Source organism: Agelaius phoeniceus, chromosome 2 (genome assembly GCF_051311805.1).
Source record: "Agelaius phoeniceus isolate bAgePho1 chromosome 2, bAgePho1.hap1, whole genome shotgun sequence".
Taxonomy (NCBI): Eukaryota; Metazoa; Chordata; class Aves; order Passeriformes; family Icteridae; genus Agelaius; species Agelaius phoeniceus.
The window spans coordinates 23,824,212-23,848,644 of record NC_135266.1 but is presented as its reverse complement, the minus strand read 5'-3'; the positions used below and the strand labels follow the sequence as shown (position 1 = coordinate 23,848,644).

At 35.3% G+C, this 24,433-nt stretch overlaps 1 protein-coding gene across 2 annotated transcripts in view; it reads right to left on the bottom strand.

The window, feature by feature from the left end:
• PRKX (protein kinase cAMP-dependent X-linked catalytic subunit) overlaps positions 1-24,433 on the bottom strand; it is an 83,485-nt gene that overhangs the window by 33,008 nt on the left and 26,044 nt on the right. For both annotated transcript variants that reach the window (XM_077173304.1, XM_054654538.2), the window contains exons 2-7: positions 24,190-24,358; positions 19,782-20,045; positions 12,969-13,088; positions 7,240-7,335; positions 3,550-3,607; positions 1,400-1,477 (exon numbers count right to left, since the gene is read on the bottom strand). In XM_077173304.1, coding sequence (XP_077029419.1) covers positions 1,400-1,477; positions 3,550-3,607; positions 7,240-7,335; positions 12,969-13,088; positions 19,782-20,045; positions 24,190-24,358 — 785 coding nt within the window. The remainder of the gene's footprint in view (positions 1-1,399; positions 1,478-3,549; positions 3,608-7,239; positions 7,336-12,968; positions 13,089-19,781; positions 20,046-24,189; positions 24,359-24,433) is intronic.

Sequence of the window (24,433 nt, the reverse complement as noted above, 5' to 3'; positions counted from 1 at the left end):
CTAATTCTATAGAGGCAGCTATATTCTTCAAATAACCAAGTTAAATTCTGATCCACTTCACATCCCTACTCCAAAGTTTAATTAAATACCACTTCATCTTCCAAGAGCTTAATGCAACCATCATAAAGATTAAGAAACAAGTTTTGTATTTATAGTAATCTGAATGCTATGGTGACTCTTTTTTGATTCATTTTTAAAATAAAAATGCCACATAAAGGATGTTTGGACCTGAGACATTTGATAGTACATCTAACAATAATTTTTAATACTATTTGTTTTTTATTGCTTTGATTGCCATATTCTGAGTTTATATATTATTAAACAAGTTATCATCCAGTTTGTGTTCTTTGCAGGTTTGGTAAACAGAATTTATAGTAAATACCTAGGAAAATGTGACTTCATTACAATGCATATACATAAAAATATCAACTGGTTGCAGTAATGATTAAAAATAAAACAAACCCACACATTTAAAACACTGTAAACTTATTTTTCTTAGAGAGAAAAGCCATCTATAGCTTTGTATTAGATATCGTTTACAAGAATACATCAAGAAAATTAATATTGTCTCCTTTTTTTTCATTTTTGCAAGAACTCAAGGTATCTACCTGGAATTTAAGTGGAAGGAACTAATGCAAAGAAAATAAAAACAAATGTTTAATTTGTACTTGACTGACTGCATGTGGTAACTCAACCTCTGCTACAGAAAACCACTGCTGTAAGGAATTGTACAAGTTAAAACTCCAAGGAAGGAAAGAAAGAAAGCAGTTTTACTTCTAAAGTACTTTGAAACATTTTGTAGTGTTGATAGCTTTTGCAAACATCTGCCCTCATATAATACTAGAATTCAGTGCTATAAAAAAGTCTGTTGGAATTACATTCATAAATCCTTCTCTTTCACCTTCCCTATTCCTCCTACTCCCATGTGCTCTACATTTTATTAAAACATTTACCTGAATTGAACTTGGTACAAAAATTTAAAGTCCAGAATAAAATACCTCCATATATGTAAGGACAAGGAAAAAAGAAAAACGAAATCAAACCAACAAATTAGCAATCCCCTCCATGTCCGCAAATAAAAAAACACTTACAACAAGTAATCACTTACAAAAACCTAAACGTGAAAACTAAATTCTGTATTAACAAATCATCCTCAGTGAACTAAAGCAGGGATTTTTTAGACAGTTTGTATATAGACAAAAATGCAAACAGACATTCATACAATTAACTCCACATTGCAAAGAGGCCAATATGCATTTAATTACGAAGTGTGCTTATAGACATGTGCTTATACACACACAAACACACAGATGCAACAGCCAACAAACCTTCAACAGATCAGCTTAAATGAACAATGATTTCTCCTTGTGATGTCCTATACAGTATTTGCAGAATGTACCTTTAGTCTCCTTTGAGGTACAGCATCCCAGTCTATAGACCTGAACCATCGATGTCTCTTCACATCATCAGCTCCATTCTTTAAGGAAAGAAATCAAAATTACTATTTTTTAAGCTTACATGTATGCCATGTATTTCATTACAAGGACTGTAATATCAGGTCTAACCTTTTTTCTTTTTTTCAGGTGATAATCATAAAAAGATTCTAAAGGATAAATTCATAGTGTTAATTACCTAGTAGGTCCTGAGTTCCAGCAATAAAACCCAAGTAATTTTGATTTGAGGTTTCTTTGGGCTTTTTTTAGCATTCTTCTGACACAATGGAGATCAAGAACAGGCTTTAAAATACCCACAAAACCATTCATTACAGTCCTATTTACTTTTGTTTTCACCAACATTTTAGAGAATGCCTTGTATTCGATATACTTTCTAATCCTTGCACTATAAAAAAATAACAGAGTTGATGGTGTTTTAAATAAAAATAATGTCTGGGAAGCACATAGGTTTTTTTAAACATTACAGGCATTTAATGCTGACAGCAAGAGGTTCTCAGTACTATTACGAAAGTAAATATATTAAAACATTTGTTTTCATTTTAGATATACAGCTAAAGGTGTATTTGCCTTGCAATGATTATTCTCTCTGGGGTGCCTGTTTTATTTATGTACATAAGAAACACAAATGTCTCTTTTTTTCATGATTAAGCTTGTTTCACGCACAGACTTGTTCTCAAGGCATTAAGCACTGGGGAAAAACAGCTGGTTCCCTGTCTCAGGCCTGATCAAAGCACAGCACTCAAGACTATAACACGTACAGCTCCACAAAACCAAGCATTATTACACATTTGGGTTTTTTCAGATTTATGTGGAGTGGAACTATCCATGCTCATATCCAATCAGGCATCAAGGAGAACAGTTCACATAGTTCCCTCAAAAGCAGATCTGACTGAATGTTTCACCAGAAAATGTTTTGTGGGATTTACATATTTTTAAAACAATTATGACAATGGAAAAGGATCAAACACAAGTCTGACCTAGTGCTCCCACCCCAAAATCTGCTCTTAATTAGAACTGTTTTTGATTTAAGAATTTTAGTCAATTGTAGGGAAAACCCCAAAACAAACCTAAGCAACCATGGACTAAAAACATCCCCAGAAAACAGAAAACCCAGCCAAACACATTTACCAAAGCCCATGCGTGAACAAGTCAAGATTTGCTTTTATTTTTGTTTTCCTTCAAAACTGTCCAAAGATATAAAAGTTTTCACAGGTAAATGAGTTGAAAAACTTTCAGCTAAAGAAATTCTCCTGAAAAAGGCTACAAAGTATTCTGAAGGATAAGAAAAACATTATTTCCTGTTTTTTCTTACCAGTCTAACTTTGTGCCATAAAAAAGCTCCAAAAGAAAACAACGGACAACTGGTTAAAGCATTTATTATTAGTATGTTAAGAAAACTCTGGATGATTGTGCACTTTTTACCATCTTCAGCTATGTTTACCATTCAAGGTGCTTTGGGCCAAAAAGCAAACCTCTAACATCCCTTCCCCAGAGAAATAAAAATTTTAGATGTCTCCAAAGAGAAAGATTATACACGCTAATTTCAGTATCTATTGTCTTCATAAATTTGTTTGGATTAGGGTAAACAATTCCTCCTGGTGCAAGAGTATTTAACTCTTAAACTCTTAAAAAGAGTATTTAACGCTTAATCAGCCCCACCAAGACAATGACCAGGTATCACTACAACCTGTATCTTTTTAAAATAATTTTTAAACTTCAAGTTTGATTAGTGGCCCTTCTGGGATTAACACTGCCACAAAAAAAGAACCAAATGAAGCTGGCACCATGCACTACAGGACTTAATACCATGTTTCTGGTCTAATCTAGGTTTTCACATTAATGAACAGGGTGGTGGTGAGGTGAGAGGAAAACCACCAGGAAGAGTAGCATTAATCCAAATAGGGGAAGGATTTTCAGAAACACAGAAATACACAGTTAAATTTGCATTTAGCAATGCATAACCTAAGTAATGTATGGGGAAATGTATGTGTTTCATGCTTATAAAATCAAAAATTCTATGAAGAGCTGGTCTATATCTTTCCTACAGAATTCTTTCAACCTTGTGTGAATCTTACACTGAAGATTTTACACTGACCTTCATATTTCCTAGTCGTCTTGTTCTGTCAACCACAAGTAGCTTCTTAATAAGGTCTCTGAAGTAGAGAAAACATGTTCTCTGTTAAACAGAAGTAATTTATATTTGACTGTCAAGTGTTACAGAATATAGACATGCTTCCCTCTGACCATTCATTTCCTCATATTTTAGGACATTTAAGAGTAAGCAATAAAAAAGAATCTAACAGAATTCTTGCAGATTTCTTTTAGACTCTTCCAAGAAACAAAGGGAAAAAAACTCACTCTCTCCTCCCCTGCCCCTTGCCAAGTAGCACCATTTTGTTCTTTGTTTTTTTGCATTTTGCTCAGCATGCCCAATCTCAAAACCTCCATTTTTTTTTTTCTCCAACAGATCTCCAATCTGCTTGTCAGAACTCAACACTAAAATATATTAAAAAAGCAGATAAAGCTGCATCCTCATCTTTATGCTAAATATCCAGGGAAACCATGGAAGAGCTAGTAATCTGCTTAAAACTAGTAACATCTATAATTTAATTGAAAACAGTCTCACTGAGATACTGGCGCATTGAGCAGTTCTACATAAAACTAAATGAACATTTTAAGCGACTAAAAGAAGTTTAGAGACAGAAAACTCTTCAATATCAATAGCAAAGTACTTCAAATATTAAGCACCTAACAACAATGACATGAACCATAAGTATCATAATTTATGGAATAAGCTTGATTACTTGCAAGTTGAAAGAAAAATATGGCTTCATATTTCTATAAGCAGTTACATTTTATCTCAAAGATTATTTTGCTATTTGATTTTAGAAAACTGGATTCTGGACTGATTGCATGAAGTACCAATGACAAGAAAGAACATAAGTTTAACCATCCTTATTTCTATAATCTCAAGTATTCCTGAGAGATGACATACAGCATGAAACGGAGATTAAAGAGTACGGCTAGTTCAAATTTTCAACAATATCAAAGGTTAAAGAAAGTCAACTGTTTTATTTACAAAAAAGAACACAAACATAACAATGACACACCTGCCTCTCTCCATCCCTACCTGTAATGTCTACTATGCCTCCCAAAAATAGCAGTGTCACCTATCCTTGAAATCACAAAAGTGTGTGCAAAATGAACATATAAACTGAATATGCTAGACTGTTTGAAAAGCTGTTGCATTTGGCAGAAATACAATTCTAAAATTCAACTGGAAAAAAATTAAATTACCAGATATATGAATAAAAAAGTCCATGTAGAAAGCAGTTTTTAAAACTCTTGTGATTATTCCAGACAATCAATATTTCAATTAGATTAAATCATGTGACCAACTCCTTTCACAGTCACCTTTGCAGAAAGATCCCCTTCTACTTCACAAAGAGCATTCATCATGGAAGAGGCTACAAGGAGGACTATAAGCACACTTAAAACAGAAGTAGGACTGAAAAGAAATCCAGAAACCCTAAAAGAGATTCACAGAGTTTATGGGCAAAGACACTTTCCCATTCCTATAAAACCAGAAAACATTTCATGGATCATTCTTGGCTTGCTTCAAAAATTCATCATAAAACAGATAAGGGATGAGCTTACTTGCTGATACAGTATTGTTACTAAATATGATACTTGCTGCATTGGACCAGTGAAATATCCATTGAATTGAAACCAATAATAGTTTAGTAGTCCTTTATTACATTGGTTCTAAATACTCATTTAAAAATTATGTTAAATTTAATTCAATAGATATGCTGGTGCATGTTTTTGAGAACCAAATTCTACATGAAGGTCTCTGCAGAGCAATAATCAGTAAAATGCTGTAATAGGGACATTTCATTTGGAGGTTTCCAAAAGTGGCTTTGCAAAGAAAACCTTAAAAAAGCAGTAAGGAAGAGTGACATTCATGCATCAGGAGGGAAAGCAGAAGTGGTACAAATTCAGAAAGTAAAGAGTACAGGAGGGTGATAAGGGATTGGTGAGTAAAAAATGTAAATGCCTGTAAGCTCAGGCAGTACATATCCCTAGGGAGAGAAGTGCTCTCAGAGTTCAGAAAGGGAAACAGTTTTGCTGCCTCAGAACAGAGTGTTAAAACTTTGTATAGCACTAATACTTCAGACACAGTCTGGATCTGACAGGACCAGACTTATTGGAAGAAGAGAGAAAACAGATGGGTTAGAATGTAAGAAGACTGCCTTCATTAGACAAAATAATCTTGGCACTTGCTTTAAGGTAATGATGCAGAGATGTTCAAGGACTATCCAGTTCTGCATATTGTGGTTTAAAAGAAGGAAGAGGGGCTGACATCCAAGACACTGTGTTCACAACTCACTGCAGAAAGTAAGTGAAGCCACAGGAGTAGTGTGGCCAGCAGGACAGAACAAGGATTGGCCCCCTCTACTTGTCAGTGGTGAGACCACACCTCATGTTTCTGTGTCCAGTTCTGGGCCACTCACTTGAAGAAAGACATTGAGATGCTGGTGTGAGGCCAGAGAAGGGCAATGGAGCTGGTGAAGGATCTGGAGGCTAAGTCCAGAAGGAGTGGCTGAGGGAGCTGGGATTGTTTAGCCAGGATAAAAGGAGGCTCAGGGGTTATTAGTCTCTGTAACTGCTTTCACTATATTGGATGGGCTGTTAGTGATGATAACCTAATTTGAGGTGTTCCTCCTTCTGATCACAATATTATAGCTCAGTGCACAGAATACTACAAGAGATAATCAGTTTTCTTTCCAAGACCAATTGGATTAGGAAGAACAGAGAAGACTACACTAAACTGTAAACTGTGCGGAGCTACTAAGAGAAAACTGTTACAAAGACACAAGAATATGAGACACTAGTCAGCCTAAGGAGAAGCAGACATGCTTCATTCAGAGCATCCAGCAATTTAGTGGAGACTTAAAAAAACCAAAACAAACACTTTCTCAAATGATTAGTTTTGCTTGTATGTTTACCCAGTAGTCACAGTAAGCAAGTGCCTCTCTGAAGTCACCATCAAAGCATCGCAAGTGATTAACAAAGGAGTAACTTCCTGTCTTCACTCCCTCACTCATTCACTCAGTTGTCACTTAGAAGAAACTTCATGTTTATAATCGCATTTCCTCATGTTCCAATGTTTACTAAAAATTATTTCAGTTATGGAATTTTCAAATAGGAAAAAAAAACTTATTTCATCCACAATACACTTTTAACAATTGCTAAATACTGAAAATTAAACCCACATTACATGTATATGTAATACTCCATATTGAACTGGGCCCCTGCTATCACAAATTTAAGTTGACTTTACACGAGAACTTCTGAAGTAGCAGAGATCACTCAAGTAATTATGCTGAGAGTGATTTAAGTGGTATGTATCTATGGATAGAAACAGTTTTAGGGTCCTCTTCCTGCTCTCCTAATTTTTGCTCAGATTATTTCCTCATATTTCTCTTCTAGACCTCCTTAAAGGACATGCCAATGGGGTTTCCACAAGGTGGAAAAGCATTTAATAACCCATAATAAACAGAAAAGATAGGTAGATATTATCTTACAACTGTATCACCACCTTGAAGTCTACAAAATATATAAATTTATTTGGACTGAAAGTGTAAATGTAGTATCAAATATTTTCCAATATGATGTTTCAGAAAATCAGAATCTGAAATCAGATCTTCTAAAAAGATTTTTAGAAACAGTGCTCAGGAGGTATTTAGAATAGAAAAGACAGTGTTGGGAGTCATGGACTTACTTTACATATAAATCCAAATGCCTCGGGAAATCTATTTTGCCAGCAAGAATCTTCTGATATATGCCAAATGGATTGTCATCAAAAAATGGAGGAAACCTATTTTAATACAGAAAAATTTCGGAGGTTAGAAAAGAAGTTCTAAAAAATTTATAAGCAATATTATGTTATAGCAATTCCCCTCAGAAATAATCGATGATGTTCTTTTTGGTAGGATGCTACCAATCAAATATTATCTTGAAGAATAATTTAAGGCTGCCATTGTAAAACAGAAAACATTTTTGTACGCAACACACTGAATGCAGAATTAGAATTTAAATATAACAACAGAAGAGAAAAATATAAAATTGCTACACAATTGCCATAAAAATATAATTTATGAAAAAAAAATTCAGTTCAAAAGTAGAAAATGCTTTGCTTTTATCTCTAAAACCCAGGGATATACTCTCCAAAAGAGCATTACCATTTTTGATCTTGTCCTGTAACTGCCGGCACACCCTTATTTATCAGTTTCTTTCTAAAGTGTTAAAGGACCTCCACATGAATACATTATGCAGTTCAGTTATTTGTTGTACGTCTTGAATTCAACTATATGTTTTGCTAGATAAGGTTTTTGAAGCAGTCAGACTGCTCACAACTCTCCAAGTGCAGCTGCCTTTCTGTGTGGGACAGATAAAGTTTTCATTTCAAAATCTCCCCCATGATGAATAGTAAATAACATGTAATTAAAATTCTACATTTATGGCTTCTATGAAGTTCTTCATGAAGTTATGAGCTAACAGAGAGACTACTTCTTGTTGTACAGCTACAGTAAGAATTGAAAGTTTTCTGCTGTGCTTCCTTTACGAGTACAGTACATCCCTGATGGCTGCAAGAGGTGCATCAGTACAGCCAGTACAGGCAGCTGAGCCCAAGAGCTGATAGCTTTCCAAGTGTCACTCATGCTCTTAAAAGTTAAACAGGAAACCTTCTAAGGGAATGGAATAACTCATTCAGTAATCTCAGTCCTGCTTTGCCCTCCGTAATATGACCAAAACAACCCTCTTACTATGCTTCTGCCTCAAAATCCCCACAGAATTAAAAAAACCTGCAGCTTTTGAGTGGTGACCATATTAAAAACATCCAACCACTATTACAGTTTAAATAAAGTATTTTCACATCTCTCTAACATAATTACTTTCTCAGAGAACTTAACTGTGTGCATACGCACACAAATACAGTGCTTGTGGCTTTGGAAAGCACTGATAGCACAAAAACAAGGATGAAAACAACATTTCTTCACTTCAGGCTCTTTTTTTAAATTTTATGGTAGTCAAACTAGCTTATTCTTCAACAAGTAATATACATGATTTCCATTATGTTTTCAGAAATATTAATTTCTTCATTATTCAGCTGATGATCAAGTGGATTAGCATTCCCTTTGAAATACTGTCAATTTTGGCCACAGGAATAATCAAATTCCATCAGAATAATTAAGTAAAGGTATTTGTAGGCTTATGGTAAAAAAACCATACTAATTCAAAGCACTGAAAAGCATGACTAAACTATCTGGTCAGGGAAAGACTAAAGGACATTTTTTGTTGGTTTTCACAAAGTCAGAGTATTTTCTTTATGAAAAACTACTTCCCAGCTAACTGAAAAATAGAAGAATCTCAGGAATAATACTTGTGCTATTAAAAATTCGTACTTTGACACTAAAGAACAAGGAAAACATGATTGCTATTTAACACGCACAAGTTTTTTCACCACAAGAAAGACTATCATATAGTTTCTTTTTTGGTCAAGCAACATAAATATCATTCACATTCTCTACAGCAAGTTGACAAACCCTATTTTCTATTTATTACCTATTAGAATATGTATATGCATAAAGCAATTAGAATATTTTTAACTATGTATTACAAAGCTACCAGCTGCAGTAAGCAGATTACTGTACATTACTGAGGTGTGAAATCAAGAAGAATAGAAGTACATATAATTTTTTTCATTTTTACATTGCATTGTTTTAATTTGCTTTCCCACTTTAAAAACCCAAAACTACTATGTCTAGAGTTCTTGTGAAAAATTTAAATCACAGTTGGCGGTATAATAATTTTATGGCAATTAAAGTGCATTTGAACTCTATGCAAAATGACAACAGCTTTGAAAGACTGCAGTTTTCTCATGGACAAACCAAGTAACTTGATTTTGATGCTTTTTATAAATGTCAATCTTCATTGACATGAAGCACAGATTTTAAACAAAACAACACAAGTATTGTGCTGGAAGCTACCTAATAAATCAGCAAAAATCCCCCTGAGTTTCAGACTTTCTTCACACCACAACACAAATACAAACAGCTGCCTTTTCACCAACTGAAAAGAAGCTACAAAAAATATCATCTCTGTAAACGGGAGAACAGCTGCAAACCATTCCTTTTGCTAACTGAAGCATAACAATGGCACGGACATAAGTTTCCAAGGCAGTCTGAAGAAGAGAAGCTGTAGAACCTCAAGGGAAAATATACAGGTCTGAGAATATGAAACTGCAGACAGGAACCATTAACCTACCTAAAATGCCAGACCACCACATCACATATGACAACCAAAGCAAAAGTAAAAACCACAAATCTATATTAATACACAAAATTCGTATTAAGCTGCATATCTGATAACAGTACAATTACAACCTAACTTATCTAATGTTAAATAACAAGTATATTTTTCTTTGCATTAAATTATAACAGAACTCATTTACTCAAAAAATAGATGTTTTTGTATTGACAGTTTGTTTAGCTTGTTTAGATTAACTGAATGAACTTGGTGTTATTCATCTGTTAAGTTTTCTTCTCACCCTTGCTTCTCCCTGTTCCTCCCCCCTTCTGTATCTTGCTATGTTAAACCTAAACAGGACCTTGCCTTAAACCTAGTTTCTGCAGAAGAAGAATTCAATGGGCCTCCAGAGATTAAGTTAGGGAAATAAGACACTGTGGAACACAGGAAGGTGTGGGTTTGTTTGTTTGTTTTTAGAGAGGCCATTTCCTTACATGCACACCTACCAATTCTTTTCAATTGCTTTTGGGCTTCAGAGAACTAACTTCAGGAAATAACTATCAAATGTCTGACATTAATTTACTTGCAGACAATAACTTAGTCTTGAAGTCAGGTTTTGTTCACCTTCAAAATATTTTCAGATTTCTTACATCTTCTTTGAATTTTGAATTATAAAGTTAACTAGGACTGCTTCTGTAATAAAAGCCTTGATAGTAAATATCAAGCCAGATCTTGAGCTGGTGAGGAAAAGTGCTTCAAAACACTATTGCCAAGAACAGCACAAAACTTATAAAATGCTAAAAGCATACATTCATTGTGACAACATTCCCATCTAAAGGAAACACATACAAGCCATAATCCCTACCCTTCTTTAATCCCCTAAAAAAAACCCCTAAGAAAGTAGTGTATCCCCATCTTAAAAAAGCCCAGATCAAACAAAAAAAAATCCCAAAAAACAAGCCTCAAAACACAAACACTCCAAACATACAAGCTTGTATGGAGTCCCTACTCCAGCTTTGGAAATGACTGAATGCTGCTGTGTTTAATTTTTTAGTCTTGGATCCAGTCCCTATCCAAAGCAGCATTCAATCATTATAAAGAGCATGTCTATACAAGTACTGTAATAAAAAAACTTTAGCAAATCACACACAACAGACAGCTGCTCTGTCAATCAGCCTATATAAAACTTCACTTGACTTTTAGGACAGTGTAAGCTATCCCTATTGGTTAAAAGTCTCTAAAAGCCAAAGTGTTCATTTTAAGCCACACACCCTGAAATCCCCTGAGCCAGACAGTGTCATGACACAGAAGATCCTACATAGAAACAACAGCAGCTGCTCTCATTTTTAATGAACAAAATATACCAGTCATGTTTCAGTGGAATATACAGAAGTCATACTTCAGCACCCTGCGGTCTTGAGGTCTCAATGACTCCAAATATCTTGCTTGATCGCCACCTGTAGACTTTGTTAACTTTGTAAACTACATTTCTATTAGTGGTCTAGTGGAGAGAATCATCCCAACATCTCTGTAAGGCATGCAAATAAATAAGGTCCAATATCCAATCACACTGAGACCACACAGACCTAACAGAGAGTGGTCACACTGAAACCCATGGCAGGAAGGTAAATCACAGCTGGGTGACTGCAGCACCTATGCTCATATTACAGCCCAGACACTTTTATCTACAGTCTTCCTGCTGTCTAAGGCTAAGATTAGTGGCAACAAGCTTGCTGAGAATCTCTTTTTTCTCTCTGAGAAGGACTCTTTTGACCAACTTGGGCTGCTCACCTTGCAGGAAGCAAAGGAAAAAAGGTGAAGCCTGGTCTCTACAAATCAGCCTACATAAATAACAACTTCATATTAGACCAGTCAGCCAAGCATGCTTGGGTCAGCCAGCAACTATGTTTTTTGCTTTACTGTCTACAAATTGCCATGAGATTCAAAGGCAATGCATATGTAAGCCTTCAGGACACTAAGAAAGCAAGCAGTGGGTAGCAATGTTGTGCTAGGGAAAGTTGTGTTGCTATTGAGTGAACTTCACAGCAGCACCCGCAATGGATCAGAGCTCTGAAGTGAACACCCTTTCATCACGGGAGCTACTTGCTCAGGCAAAATTACAAGCTTGTCCAAACACTGGAAGAATCAGCAAAATCACTTTGAAATGACAGAAATACACAGAGAAAAGGATGAATTAATCCAAGCAAGGACACTGTTCTGATCATTCTACAAGGCTGCAAATTTATAAGGAAAGGCCACAGAGGACACCTGATGCACCTGGGGACCAAGAAGGTGTAGAGTGCAGAGCCAGGTACCAGGCAGAAGGTATGAAACTATAAAGAAGGTAGAACTATGAAATCAAACTGATGAAATGTTTCTTCAGAAGCTATGAAAACCTTGCTTTCACCTGCATTTGTCCTAAAGCACCCACCACAGCAAAGCCAATGGCTTTCAAAAATCGAAACCTTTTTTCAAGTGCCCTCAAACAACACAGCCAAGACAAAACAAAGTAAGAGGAAAACCACAACAAGTAATGAACAGGTTATTGTATTAATGCCAGAAACCGTTTCTTCAGTTTGAATTTGTATCTTCTGAAAACATTGCTTTATCAAAAAAATTCCAAAACAGCAAAAGCAGCATTTGAGCAAACTGATTTCAAACAGACCTATAAAGCTTTCCATTGTTCTTCCTCTGGTTTAAAGAAAACCAGTGCTCTGTTATAATACAGACTGTATTAATAAAAGTCTTCCGACTTGCCACTGTGCATTTTTACAGACTAAAGCTCCCACTGTAACTAGGATTTCCCTATGCTGGAAATAAATTACAGTAGTAGTACTGTTCTTTACCCTTTAAATGTAAAGGACCTTGTGAATAAAAATCTAAACTTCAGCAAAACCTGAGTTTCCAAACACATAAGGAAAAGAGAAGCTGTTAAAGTATTAAGAAAAACAAAACAAAAAACTCAAACACAAACCCAAAACAAGGAACAAAACCAAAAAACTCAAAACCCTAAAACATTCCCACAACAAGTGATAAATGTAGTTTTGTAAAGCTTCCCAATTCCTTTCTTTAAAGGCAGAAATTAAACCAGTAAATCAATAATAAATTTGGCCCAAATTTGCTTATCCAAATATTGTAAACAGAACTAGCAAATAATTCTGTATTACGTAATATTGCTATGATATAGTAATTATCACTTACCCTGACAACATCTCAAATATAAGAATTCCTAGGGCCCACCAATCCACAGCTCTTCCATGGCCTTTACTTTGTATGACTTCTGGTGCAAGGTACTCAGGAGTGCCACAGAGAGTCCACGTTCTGGTTGGAAAAGAACGGAAAAGAAAAAGCACAAAACAAACAACAATAGCAGATCAAAGTGGAACTGAAATAACAGTTACAGGAAAAACCAAACACACACATAAGAAGTACCCAACATATACCTACCTATGTATTTACTATACAAAGGAATAGAGAAATGAGAAAGGCCTGTACAAGATTTAAACAGACTGCTTTGGTGATGTTGTCCAATTCTCCTGGAACACAGATATGTGCAAATTAAGAAACCTCCTGTCTCAGAAAATACCTGTGCATAGTGTTTCCCAGCTGGTGCTGTGGTACTTTGCCCATTAAGACTACACATTGTTTTGAATTATTAACAGTGTTTTTCATGGACTCCTTCTGATAGGCCCAGCAGAAGACAATCTTAATGGCTTTTTCCAGAAAAACAAAGTTTCATTTAGAAAAAAGAAAAGGAAAGGAGGAGTTTTTAAAGCAGTAGTAGTTTAAATCAGTAAATAATAGCACATATATGAAGATTTTCAAATAGTATTGAAATCTAACCTTTCATCGCTTCCACAATATTCATTAAAAGGGAAACATTTGTATTTTTAGTTATTTAAAATATTTACAAGGCGTAGTCAAGCAAGTGTGAGATAAGTAGGCAATACTTTTTGTGATCTATTTTTAAGTCATTTTTAATCATAGCTTTCTATGGTAAGGTCAAAATAAAACTCTTATATTGCTAACTAACTGAAGCTCAAGGTCTATAAAGACAAGAAACAAACTGAAGCTAAGCAGTTATGTTTACAAAGACCAAATTATATTTGAAAATAAGAATATACTGATGTAATGTAATTTCTTCCAGAAATGTGAACTTTTCATTGTAAAAATACCCATGTAGAATTTGCTTGGCTTCACTCCCTTGACTTAGGTTTAAATATATACTTGAGAGAAAAAGGTCCTCTCATTTTGAATAAATTACCCTTCCCTGGCAAGTCAGAAGATGAAACTGTGAAAATGTGCTCACCTATTCATGAGAAATTGAAATCCCAGCACAGAATAAGAAAGGAAACTGTACCAGATTTTAAAAGGAGCTCTAGTAAAATATGACAAAGACTATAATCACAAATGGTCACCACACGATTTCTAACTTGCACCAAAAAAACCTGAGCGTTTGTGAGAGGAAGAATTTTCTCCAATCAAACTGGTAACAGGCTCCTGAACAAATGCATTAAGATGAATAGCAATCACCTTTAGAAGTAATACAAATTCAATTTCTTTTTTTCTGAGAATGCAAGGAAGATGGTTGTTCCACCCTACTCTGTGCTGATGCGGCCTCACCTTGAGCCCTGTGTGCAGTTTTGGGCACCACAATGTAAAAAACATTTTAAGCTACCAAAGAGTGTCCCAAGGAGGGCAATGAAGATGGTGAAGGGTCTGGAGAAGCCTTACGAGGAGGGGCTGAGGGTACTTGGTCTGTTGAGACTGGAGGAGACTGAGGGGAGACCTCATTGTGGTCATCAACATCCTCACAAGGGGAAGCAGAGGAGCAGGCACTGATCTCTTCAGTCTTTGACCAGTGAGAGGACTCAAAGAAACATAATGAAGCTGAGTCAGGGGAGGTTTAGGTTGGATATCAGAAAAAGGTTCTTCACCCAGAGGGTGGTTGAGCACTGGAGCAGGCTCTCCAGGGAAGTGATCACAGCACCAAGCCTAAGAAAGTTCAAAAAGTGATTGGAAAATGCTCTCAGGCAACATGGTGTGACTTCTGGGGATGTCCTGGGCCAGGCCAGGAGTTGGATTTGAGGATTCTGATGGGTCCCTTCCAACTCAGCATATTCTATGTATGACTCCTTGCAATATTTTAAAGGGAACTTTTGTTTTTGGTTTTTTTTTTCCAGTTGGTTGGTTTTTTTAAACCTTGAACATTTGATTCATAAAAATAAGATAAAGGGAAACTGTACAGTCAGTTAAGGCTTTAGCTGAAGAATTACAACTTGAATTTCTTTAAGCTTCAGTTTACTATGGCAAAAGCCAAATTACTCCAGCTAAACTGCCAGAAGCCTTAGGCACACTTCGCATCCAATGCACTTCAAGGTTCTTGAAACTACATTTGTAAGCGTAAAGAATACATTTTTATTTTTATCATGAATTTATCTAAAAAATATAAACTCTTATTTTCCAAATCAAGCATACTGAATTTTTACATACAGCGCTGCTTTACACTACTGCCATCTAGCAGCTACCTAGATCAGGACTATGGAATTAAGACTAACAGCAAAGCTCTGTCATTTTTTAAAACAAAGTACTTCTCCCTCTCCCAAATTTAAAAATCTGTATCTGTCATGTGACTTAATCACACTGATTTAGGCAGCTATGCAAATGAAGCAGCTGACAGTTTTACCATGTTTTTATTCAAGCAAGAGGAAAATTGTGAATGTAACTTGCCAATGCAATTTGAAGTTTCCTAGCTGCACTAGGAAATAAAATTTATTACCACCACATTTACTACTTCCTTAATTTCAATCAAGAAATATATGTTTACTAACTACACAAAAACTTGGAACTCATGTTCTTTTTTAAGATATGCATTTGTGCTGTAAGATCACAACTTGTGTTTCCTCTTTTGTTGGCCATGAAACAGACTACTTATTATTTTGGAAAACACATCAAATAGATGCTACAAAAAGATAATATTTTAAATTATTTTTTTTATCATTACTATTTTATGGCTATTCCATATTTATCTGAAATTCCAAATAACTTATTTGAGGATAAATTACAATGAAAAAAGCTAAGAATAGACTGTTCCCTTCTAACTGCTACAAAATAGTTACTCTTCTGAATTTTCAAGATAAAAGCTGAAATACAAGAAAGTGCTAATTGATAAGCTTGAATATGCAATTTTAAAACATAAAATATAGAATCTACTCTGGTTAAAATGTTAAGCAACAAAATAATTTTGTGAAACTACCGAAGAGTACTGTGTGAAGAAGTTCAGTCTTGATGGTTAATGTCTTTCAGCATTCTACACCATTCAGCATTCACCTCCTTACCTGACAAGCTTTTTGCACATAAGCCAGATTTGTTTTGGTATTCTGTCAGTTTCTCCATAAGTATATTTAACAAAGATGGTTTTGCATGCAGCCGACAAAAATTTGTTCTGCAAGACATTCTTGCTTGCTTCCACAGTGACAAAAGGTACACTTTGCAAACTAGACTTACTATGCCTTACATAGTCTTTCTCTCTTTAATCCACTGTGTGGAACAGTCATGAGGCACATTCAGCCTATGCAACAATGCAAAACTATCCCCAATGTGTTTAAGATTAATCACTTCTCAAGTTTCGAGAAAGACTCACAGGTAAATTTCTTTTTTAGGAATGTAAACTGAATAAACTAAAATTAACAGTTCCAGGGAAAAAATAAAAAAAGAAAAAAAGATCACTTGAGTCTTAATTTTACCTAAAACATTTATAACTTTCTGAGTGAAATATGCCCATAAAAAAAACCTGTAAAATTCCATGCAGATTAGTTTTGTGGTTCTCTGAAAGAATATGGGAATTAAATGCCAACCACCCAAAAATTCCCAAAAAACCCCAAATACCCAGACTAAAAAAAACCCAACCAAAAACCACACAAAAAAAGGAAATCAGAACAGAAAAAAAAAATTCAATAAAAATACTATATACCCAAAAAGTGGTATATGCATTTCAGAAAGAGAAAGCTCTACTAATGTAGCAGTTGTAAAGTTCAAAAGAAATCCTTTTTACAATCTTCAGGTAACAGTAATTTATAAAAACCCCCTCCCCAACTTTCTTCTTGACATTGCCCTTTTTTAGAAGTAGTGGCACATCTATTTTATATGAATGTACTTACAAGAAACTGAAAAGGTTATTAAGTCTTCAGTTAAGCAACATCAAGGTGGAAAAGAGAAGAAATAAACAGCAGCTGAGGCAAAGATACACTGTTTTGGAGAAAAATTCAGAGTTTTTAAACGTACACTATGAGTAAAAAGGGAGGAACAAGGATAAACAGAAGGACATACCAACAAGGAACAGAAGGAGCAAAGAAAACCTCCTCTGTCTCTAAAAAAACAAAAAAATTAAGAGTCTAGCCCTTCAGAAATTGTAGTAACAAGAAGGTACAGGTGCAGACTGCTTTCCACAGTGGGAACATGAGCTATGAGCCAGACACTCTTTCTGAAGAGCAGCTTAACTGTAGAGGGACATAGTGAAAATTTCATCCCTTTACACATGGCAGTGGGAAGAAAGGAAAATGTCTACAGAAAAACCCCAATTAAACAGCTACAGAATCATTCAGTGAACTATTATGTATCTGGAATGTGGGATCATATCCCAAGTCTTCTGCAGACCATGTTTTCATTTATGTGAAGTGTTTTCTTTCTAGGGTGTCTCTGCTGATCCTGAGAGCAGGTTACCTCACAATGTTTGAAGAACATAAATACTTCATGTCTTCTTTTTGCCATTCTTGTATGCTGTGTATATGCTCACATCTATACACTCACTGACGCCCATATACATAAGATTCATGTGTACAGACATTTGTCATGCATAAAAATGACAGTATCTCCTATAATTTTGATCAAATAGGCTATGCCATAAACTAATGCACCTAGTGGAGGGCACTAGTGAATAAAGGGTTGATAACTGTGTATTTTTACAGTGACAAAACCAACATTGTGAAAATGACTTCAGCTAGTGGGGAGAATACTATGTAGTTTCAAAAAAAAAAAACCCAGTAACACAAAAAACTCAACCAGATTTGCATAGGTGCAAACTGTGCAAAGGTGCAAACAGGTGCCACCTGTGCTCTAATTGATAATGTTTTTGCTCATTTCAATTTTATGTTCTGCACTCATGTTACCTGTTGTACATTTGAAGGAAAATCAGCTACGAATACAAAACTACTATAATCTTCTATGATTCTACAAAAACTGATCAACTCCACTGCCCCCAAGCAATATGGAGAACAAAAACCCAATTAAAACAGTAGTGATAATTAAGTTTGATATCCTAAAATATATTTGAACAAATTTACTCTTAGAGATTCATCTACCGGGTTGAAAAATATACTCCGATATGAACTATCGCCTTATTTAATGAAGGGTTACTTCTCCTTGTGCCTTAAACCCACAGAAGCACAAAACAAGTATTGCCACTAAGTGGCAGTATATACATATAAAGAGCAAGTCATGAGTACTTGTATGAAAATGTCTTATAAAGAGATTGTACTACTTTCTTACATGGAATATGTTAGCTCTTCCTGCAAAAAGTTTTTTCGCTTTAAAAACAAAGTATTAAAATGAAAGGCCAGAATTTGTAGGCCTTTTTACTTGCCCAGTGAAAACTGAATTAATATACTCATAATAAAATTCTATGGTTTTAAAACAGATTTTCAGACCTTAAAGGTTAATAAAAATTTTGATTCTAATTTGAGACATCATTGGTCTCATCTGACTTTTACTTCATAAGGGATACATTAAGCAGCTTCTTGTTACCGATAAGTAAAACCTTACAAAAGGAAGGCCTGTAAAATCACGGCTCAGGCCTGTTACTTTGGTTAACTAGAAAAGAACTGTGGGAAAGAGACTGAGCTGAATCAGGGGTAGAAAAACAAGTTATGTAACCATGGTGTGTTCACATCATGGTGTATGGTGGCTGAATTATGTGTGTACTGATTTAAAAAAGTATGTAGCTGATAATGGGCTAACTGCTCAAAAAGGCCTGGTTTTTGCAATAAAGCAGCTCTCCTTTGCACCTGGCCTGGGGACTCAGCATCACTATGGACCCTCACCCACACACTCGCCTCTCAAATTGACTTTATAGAACTCTCCTCACAAACAGGCCCGTTTGTTGCTTCAGCAGCATCAAACAGGTTGATGACCAAAGAGGATGAGCACCTACGTAGCACCTAACTCAGCACTGTGCTGCCTCAATCAGAACAATCAAATACAGTCTCCCTCAAGAGATGACTCAAAGGCATAACATCAAGCCTTGTCACACCACTCTTCTGATAGAACAGACTGGTTTTTACCTCCCTTTTCTTGAATCCCAATTCTCTTGTTTACTCTTAAAAACATGTATTATGGTCTTGAAAGAGTAGTCCAAACAGAGAAAACAGAGAAATCACTGGAGGGAGGGGAGCCTCTGCATTATCAAAACTCATATATGTAACTAAAGCTAACAGTAATATAGAAGCTAGATTTAAATAAATCAGTTCTGCTGAAGCTGGCCTTATGGTTTCTGTCTAGGTTTTCACAGTTTCATTTTCGCCACAGGCTAGTGAAAACTCTGTATCCAGTTTTAAAATCACTCTTCAAAAATCTCTAAAAGGAAACTAGAAGGAAACCTGAGTTATAAAACATATTCAGTATGTATGGAGGATTAATTTATGTATCTTAGTATTGGTTCATATTATTTTCCTGAACTCCCTTTTTCCAACATGACTGCTGAAAACTTAAATATACAAAACGAGCAACAGAAAAATATTTTTCTGTCCTTGCTTATGTGTGATATGGCTCCTGGTTATACCTAAGGGACAATACTGATTTCCATTCAGCCATTTAAAGATTATCATTCCTTCATATTAAGGGATTTGATATGTGTGAACCACATGGCGTGTTAAATCAAATGCTGAGCACCTGAAATCAAACATTTTTTCTAACTATTTAGCATGCAAAATGTAATTACCAGAACAAAACCCGACTTACCTGTCCACCAGTTTTTTTGCAAATCCGAAGTCAGTAAGCTTGATATGTCCTTCTTTGTCTAGTAATATATTTTCAGGTTTTAAGTCTCTGTAAACTATTTCTTTGGAGTGCAGGTATTCTATTGCACAAATAATTTCCGTCGAGTAAAACAGTCCTGTGCTATTGTTGAAACGTCCCATGTTGCGCAGGTAACTAAAAAGTTCTCCTCCTGGCACATATTCCATTAGCATATATAAAAAACGTTCATCGTGGTTGGTCCAAAATCTGTAACAAAAGTATTGTTTTACTGAATAAAGAAATTATGTCTTTGATTTGCTTTACAAGTAAATGTCTGTAAAATGGCCTCTGCTACCTCAACTGTGTACATAACTAATTTCTGATTCCTTGTCTGCAAACATTAAAACCTCCAAGAATCCAGCAGCATTATGTAATACATTTGAGTAACCACCTTAAACTACACTACAAAACCAGATAGCTGAGGGTAAATACAGCACAGGACAAGAAAAAACATTAATTGATAGATTCTGTTTCATCATGCAAAACAGGTCTTTTCTAAGCACCGAATAACTGACCCAATAAAAAGACCAGACACTTTTTACACACCTTGCATTTTATATTATCAAGCATTACCAAAGTGATGGGGGTAAGCAGAACCTGCTTTTGTAAAGACTTTCATGACAATATGTTCAAAACCAGACATCAAAGAGTTGTCCTCCTGTCCTATGCCTTCCTCCCTAGAGATACACAATCCAAACTAAAGCATCAGATGACAAGCCTTGATCTTCTATGGCTTGATCTTCTTTCACAAAAACAAAATTGATAGCAGAACAAGGTTCATTTCTGTACCTCAGAATTAATCCAAGGATAGGTACCTTGTATTCCTCAGACTACTACCTTTAATTTAAGAGCTGTTTCTGTGGTAGCCAGAGAAATAGAAAAGTATAGAGGAAAAAAAATAGTTATATGTGGCTTTAAAATGCTTCATTACAGAATATAGGAATCTTCTCTTCTACATTCCCCTCAATTATCTTTTATTTCATTGTATCTACATTAAACAAGTCACCTTACCCCTAAATGTAGCTCAAAAGAAGGAAAACAAATAGGTGGTAACATCTTGAAGAACACTGCCATTTAAACCAAAGAACTATCCCTAATTCCATAATAAAAGATAGAGAATACTGTATCCTTACCTACCTTATTGATACAGCGATACCAGAACAGAAGCTACTTCAGCTTCTAGCTAGTGCTTCTGCACTATCACAAATACCTCATGGTTAATCACGGCACAGAGCCTCAGGAAAGGTGAGCATAAACTGAGCTCCACAACACATGAGTGACTTTTAGTCCAGAAGATTTTATTTTTGACAGTAGCACTGCGGCAACCAAGGAAACAAGACAGACTAACAGACATGAGCTACAGATCTTTGATTGCCTCAGTGATGGAGAAAGCAGAGCCCAGGCTTGTCTTCTTCTTTTAAGGAACTTCTTCCTGATCACAGTCATCAACATCATTAACTGGCTATTGATGATGTTCACAGCATCTTTACAGACTACACAAAACCACTCTGAAAATGTATTTTATGTAATTAGGCAAAGCTATACCTACAATAAACAATGAAAGAAGAGCAGAAATGGGTGAAACAAAGCAAAACACATATATATATATATAGTAGAGGAAGAGCAAAATCTGACAATACAGAGGGGGAAAAAATGGAACTTCTGCATCATTAAGTACAGCATTTTTACCAGAATTAATTTCTTAAAAAACTGACTCTTAAAGGTTTGTCTATCCACAGAAAAATGGATACATTATTTGGTATACATGAAAAAGAGCAAAATTAAGAATTTCTGTACTTGCAATTCAGACTGCTTTAAATGGTAATGTAATACAAAAAGAAAAAAATCACAGAAGCTGTGATTAGAATAACATGTGGTGTCATTAACTCTACAATTCAGCTTGCTACATAAACTTGAGATGCCACTGTGAAATCCTACAGACAAACAACCTGTTTCAGCTTATACAGCTACAAGACACAGTTGATTTTTAGTAATTCTTCCTCTCTTCAAAAACACATGAAAATTACATCTCACTATGAAGAGCTGCACCACAGTGAATGTGACACGCTACTCAATTGTCAGTAAATATTGCCTAGGAATCTCCAGTGATCAGTTGGTTGCAGAAGCACTTAAGAAGCGTTTAGAAAAAAATAGTGTAAAAAAATAATGAGTAGATGAATAATTCCAGTGTCTACAGCAAAACTGTACATCCCTATATTGAGATTAGGTATTTCTCAAAAGTAATAGAAAAGGAAAAAAAAACCCATTCTTTACATATAGGAAAACATATGAAATCCCCAAACACCAGAAAACAATTATCTGCAGCATTAATTTATAATTTTCCATCATAAAATCCTGAAATACTATGCTGCACTGAAACCAAAGGAAAATGCTATCTGTGTTAAAGATGGTGAAGCTAACTGAAAACATAAAAACCAGACCATGTACATAACACACTTTAAAGGCATTAAAGCTGAACTATATAATTTTCCCCTGTTTCTGTTAAACGCTTACAGTAAAATAATTAACAGATAAATAAACCAAACACATACTGGGCAGGAGGTGGCTGAAAAAAATCTTTTAGTTACACGAAAAACTGCAGAAAGTGTTATTTGTCATACAATCTAGTGATAATCATCCACAAAGGTTTGTTTAACCTAAAGCACATAAATATCTTTGTGACTTAAATTTTAACCACCTCACTTCAGCTATGTTGCTTGGAGTCTCCTCTGACAAGGGAAAAAGGCATCTCATGGACAATTACATGAACATAGCTGCTGATGCAACATACCATTGGACATTTCAACAGAAAAAGCAGAGCTCTAGAAGACATGAAAAATGTTTGCTTTGCACAGAAAGAGAACTATTTGAATTGTGTCCTTTGGCAACCTGAAAAATCTGGTATTTTGTGAATAAGGTATGAATGAAATCCAGGAAAACTCCCCTGGTTTGGATTTTTGATCACTTCTGTATGAACATGAATCCTCCCTGTCTCTGACATGTCACCCAAATTTCTCTACTCCCACTGTTTCTGAGACACAGACCTACTGAGATGGGGTTTGTCTGGGAGTTTGCTTGTTGTTTTCAGTAGGGTTTTCTTTTCAAGAATTTCAAGATGTACACAGATACATATACAAAATCCTGTTCCCCCCATTCCATCCATACTTCAACCAGTCTAACTAGATGTACTCAGCTTCTCCATCTTGATTTCTTCCATGAATCTCAATCTCTACATATTCTAGAACTTGTCTTACTGATACTATGCCACACACAGGATTTCTGAACGCTAGCTGGAAACTAACAGCATCATGATGCTGGGAAAAGCCAACACCACACCAGGGAAAAAGCTTCCTCCTGCAGGGCTCATTCCATCTTCTGAGTGACTACCACGGTGTTCCCTTCTTCTTTTCCCTCTGATACTTGCCTAACCCTGGCAGGAAGCTGCACTCCCTGCAGCTAGATTAACTGATGCTAATTTTGTCTAATTCTATGTAAAACTGATTAAGGCAGGTAAATGGAAACAAATCTTAGTTAATAGCTGGCCATGTATCCATGCATGAGAAAACATTAATGGAAATTAACCTGCAATTAACAGAGGTTTAGTTATGCCATTAATAGATATAGACTCAGATACACAAGAAGCACCATGGTGCTGTGAACAGAAAAGTATGATACCTTCTTTCTTTAACAATGGGACCATTGGGATCATCAGAGTTACCTCAATTTCACTAAAAAAGAAGTATTCTTTAAGAACTGTGTTTAAACAATGCTTCTCAATAGGTTCCATCACTTAACAGCCTCAAATACAGGAATAACAAGTCCAAGAAGTGCTGCAGTTATTTAAACTCTTTAAAAATAAAGTTTGCAAAAGTTCACTTAAGTTTTTAAAAACTAGCTATTTAAGTCTTTAGCTAGGGAATATCCCTAGTCTTTAGCTAGGGAATATCTTTAGCTATTTACCAATATCTACAGCACATACATGTAGAAATACTTTCATCACAATTCTAACATCAAGAATCATCCTAGAAGTCATTTTGATGAGCCAAAGCTAACAATTCTTCATTTGTATTTTCCTCTCACTTTAGAAAATGTCTCTTCTGCAGTGTGAAGATAAGAGAGAAAACACCTTATAATAAATTGTTTCAATGTTTAAATAATGCCTCTTTATTTTAAATTCTTGACTCTTCTAAAATATGTACTTCATTCCAAAGTCTATTTTAATCTAGATTACATATGAGAAATTAAATATTCAGTGTTGGTAAAGTACCTAAGAACTTGCAATGAGATTCTGGAGTACTCTAACTGCGCTTCCTGTATGACTGAAATGAATTTAAAAAATAAAACAACTTACAATCTGATCAAAAAAGGGTGGTTTACTTCTTTCAAGACAGACTTTTCATTGTGCACATGTTGCTCTTGCTTCAGTCGAATGACATCAGGAATGCTCATTACTTTCAGTGCAAAGTAACGCTTGCCCATTTTTTCCTTCACTAGATGAACACGTCCAAAGGTACCTGTGCCTGAAAAGTTGGAGAAGAAACATCAACTTAGCATAAAAAGGGAAAAAGTACAAAGATAATTTGCTAAATTAAAAC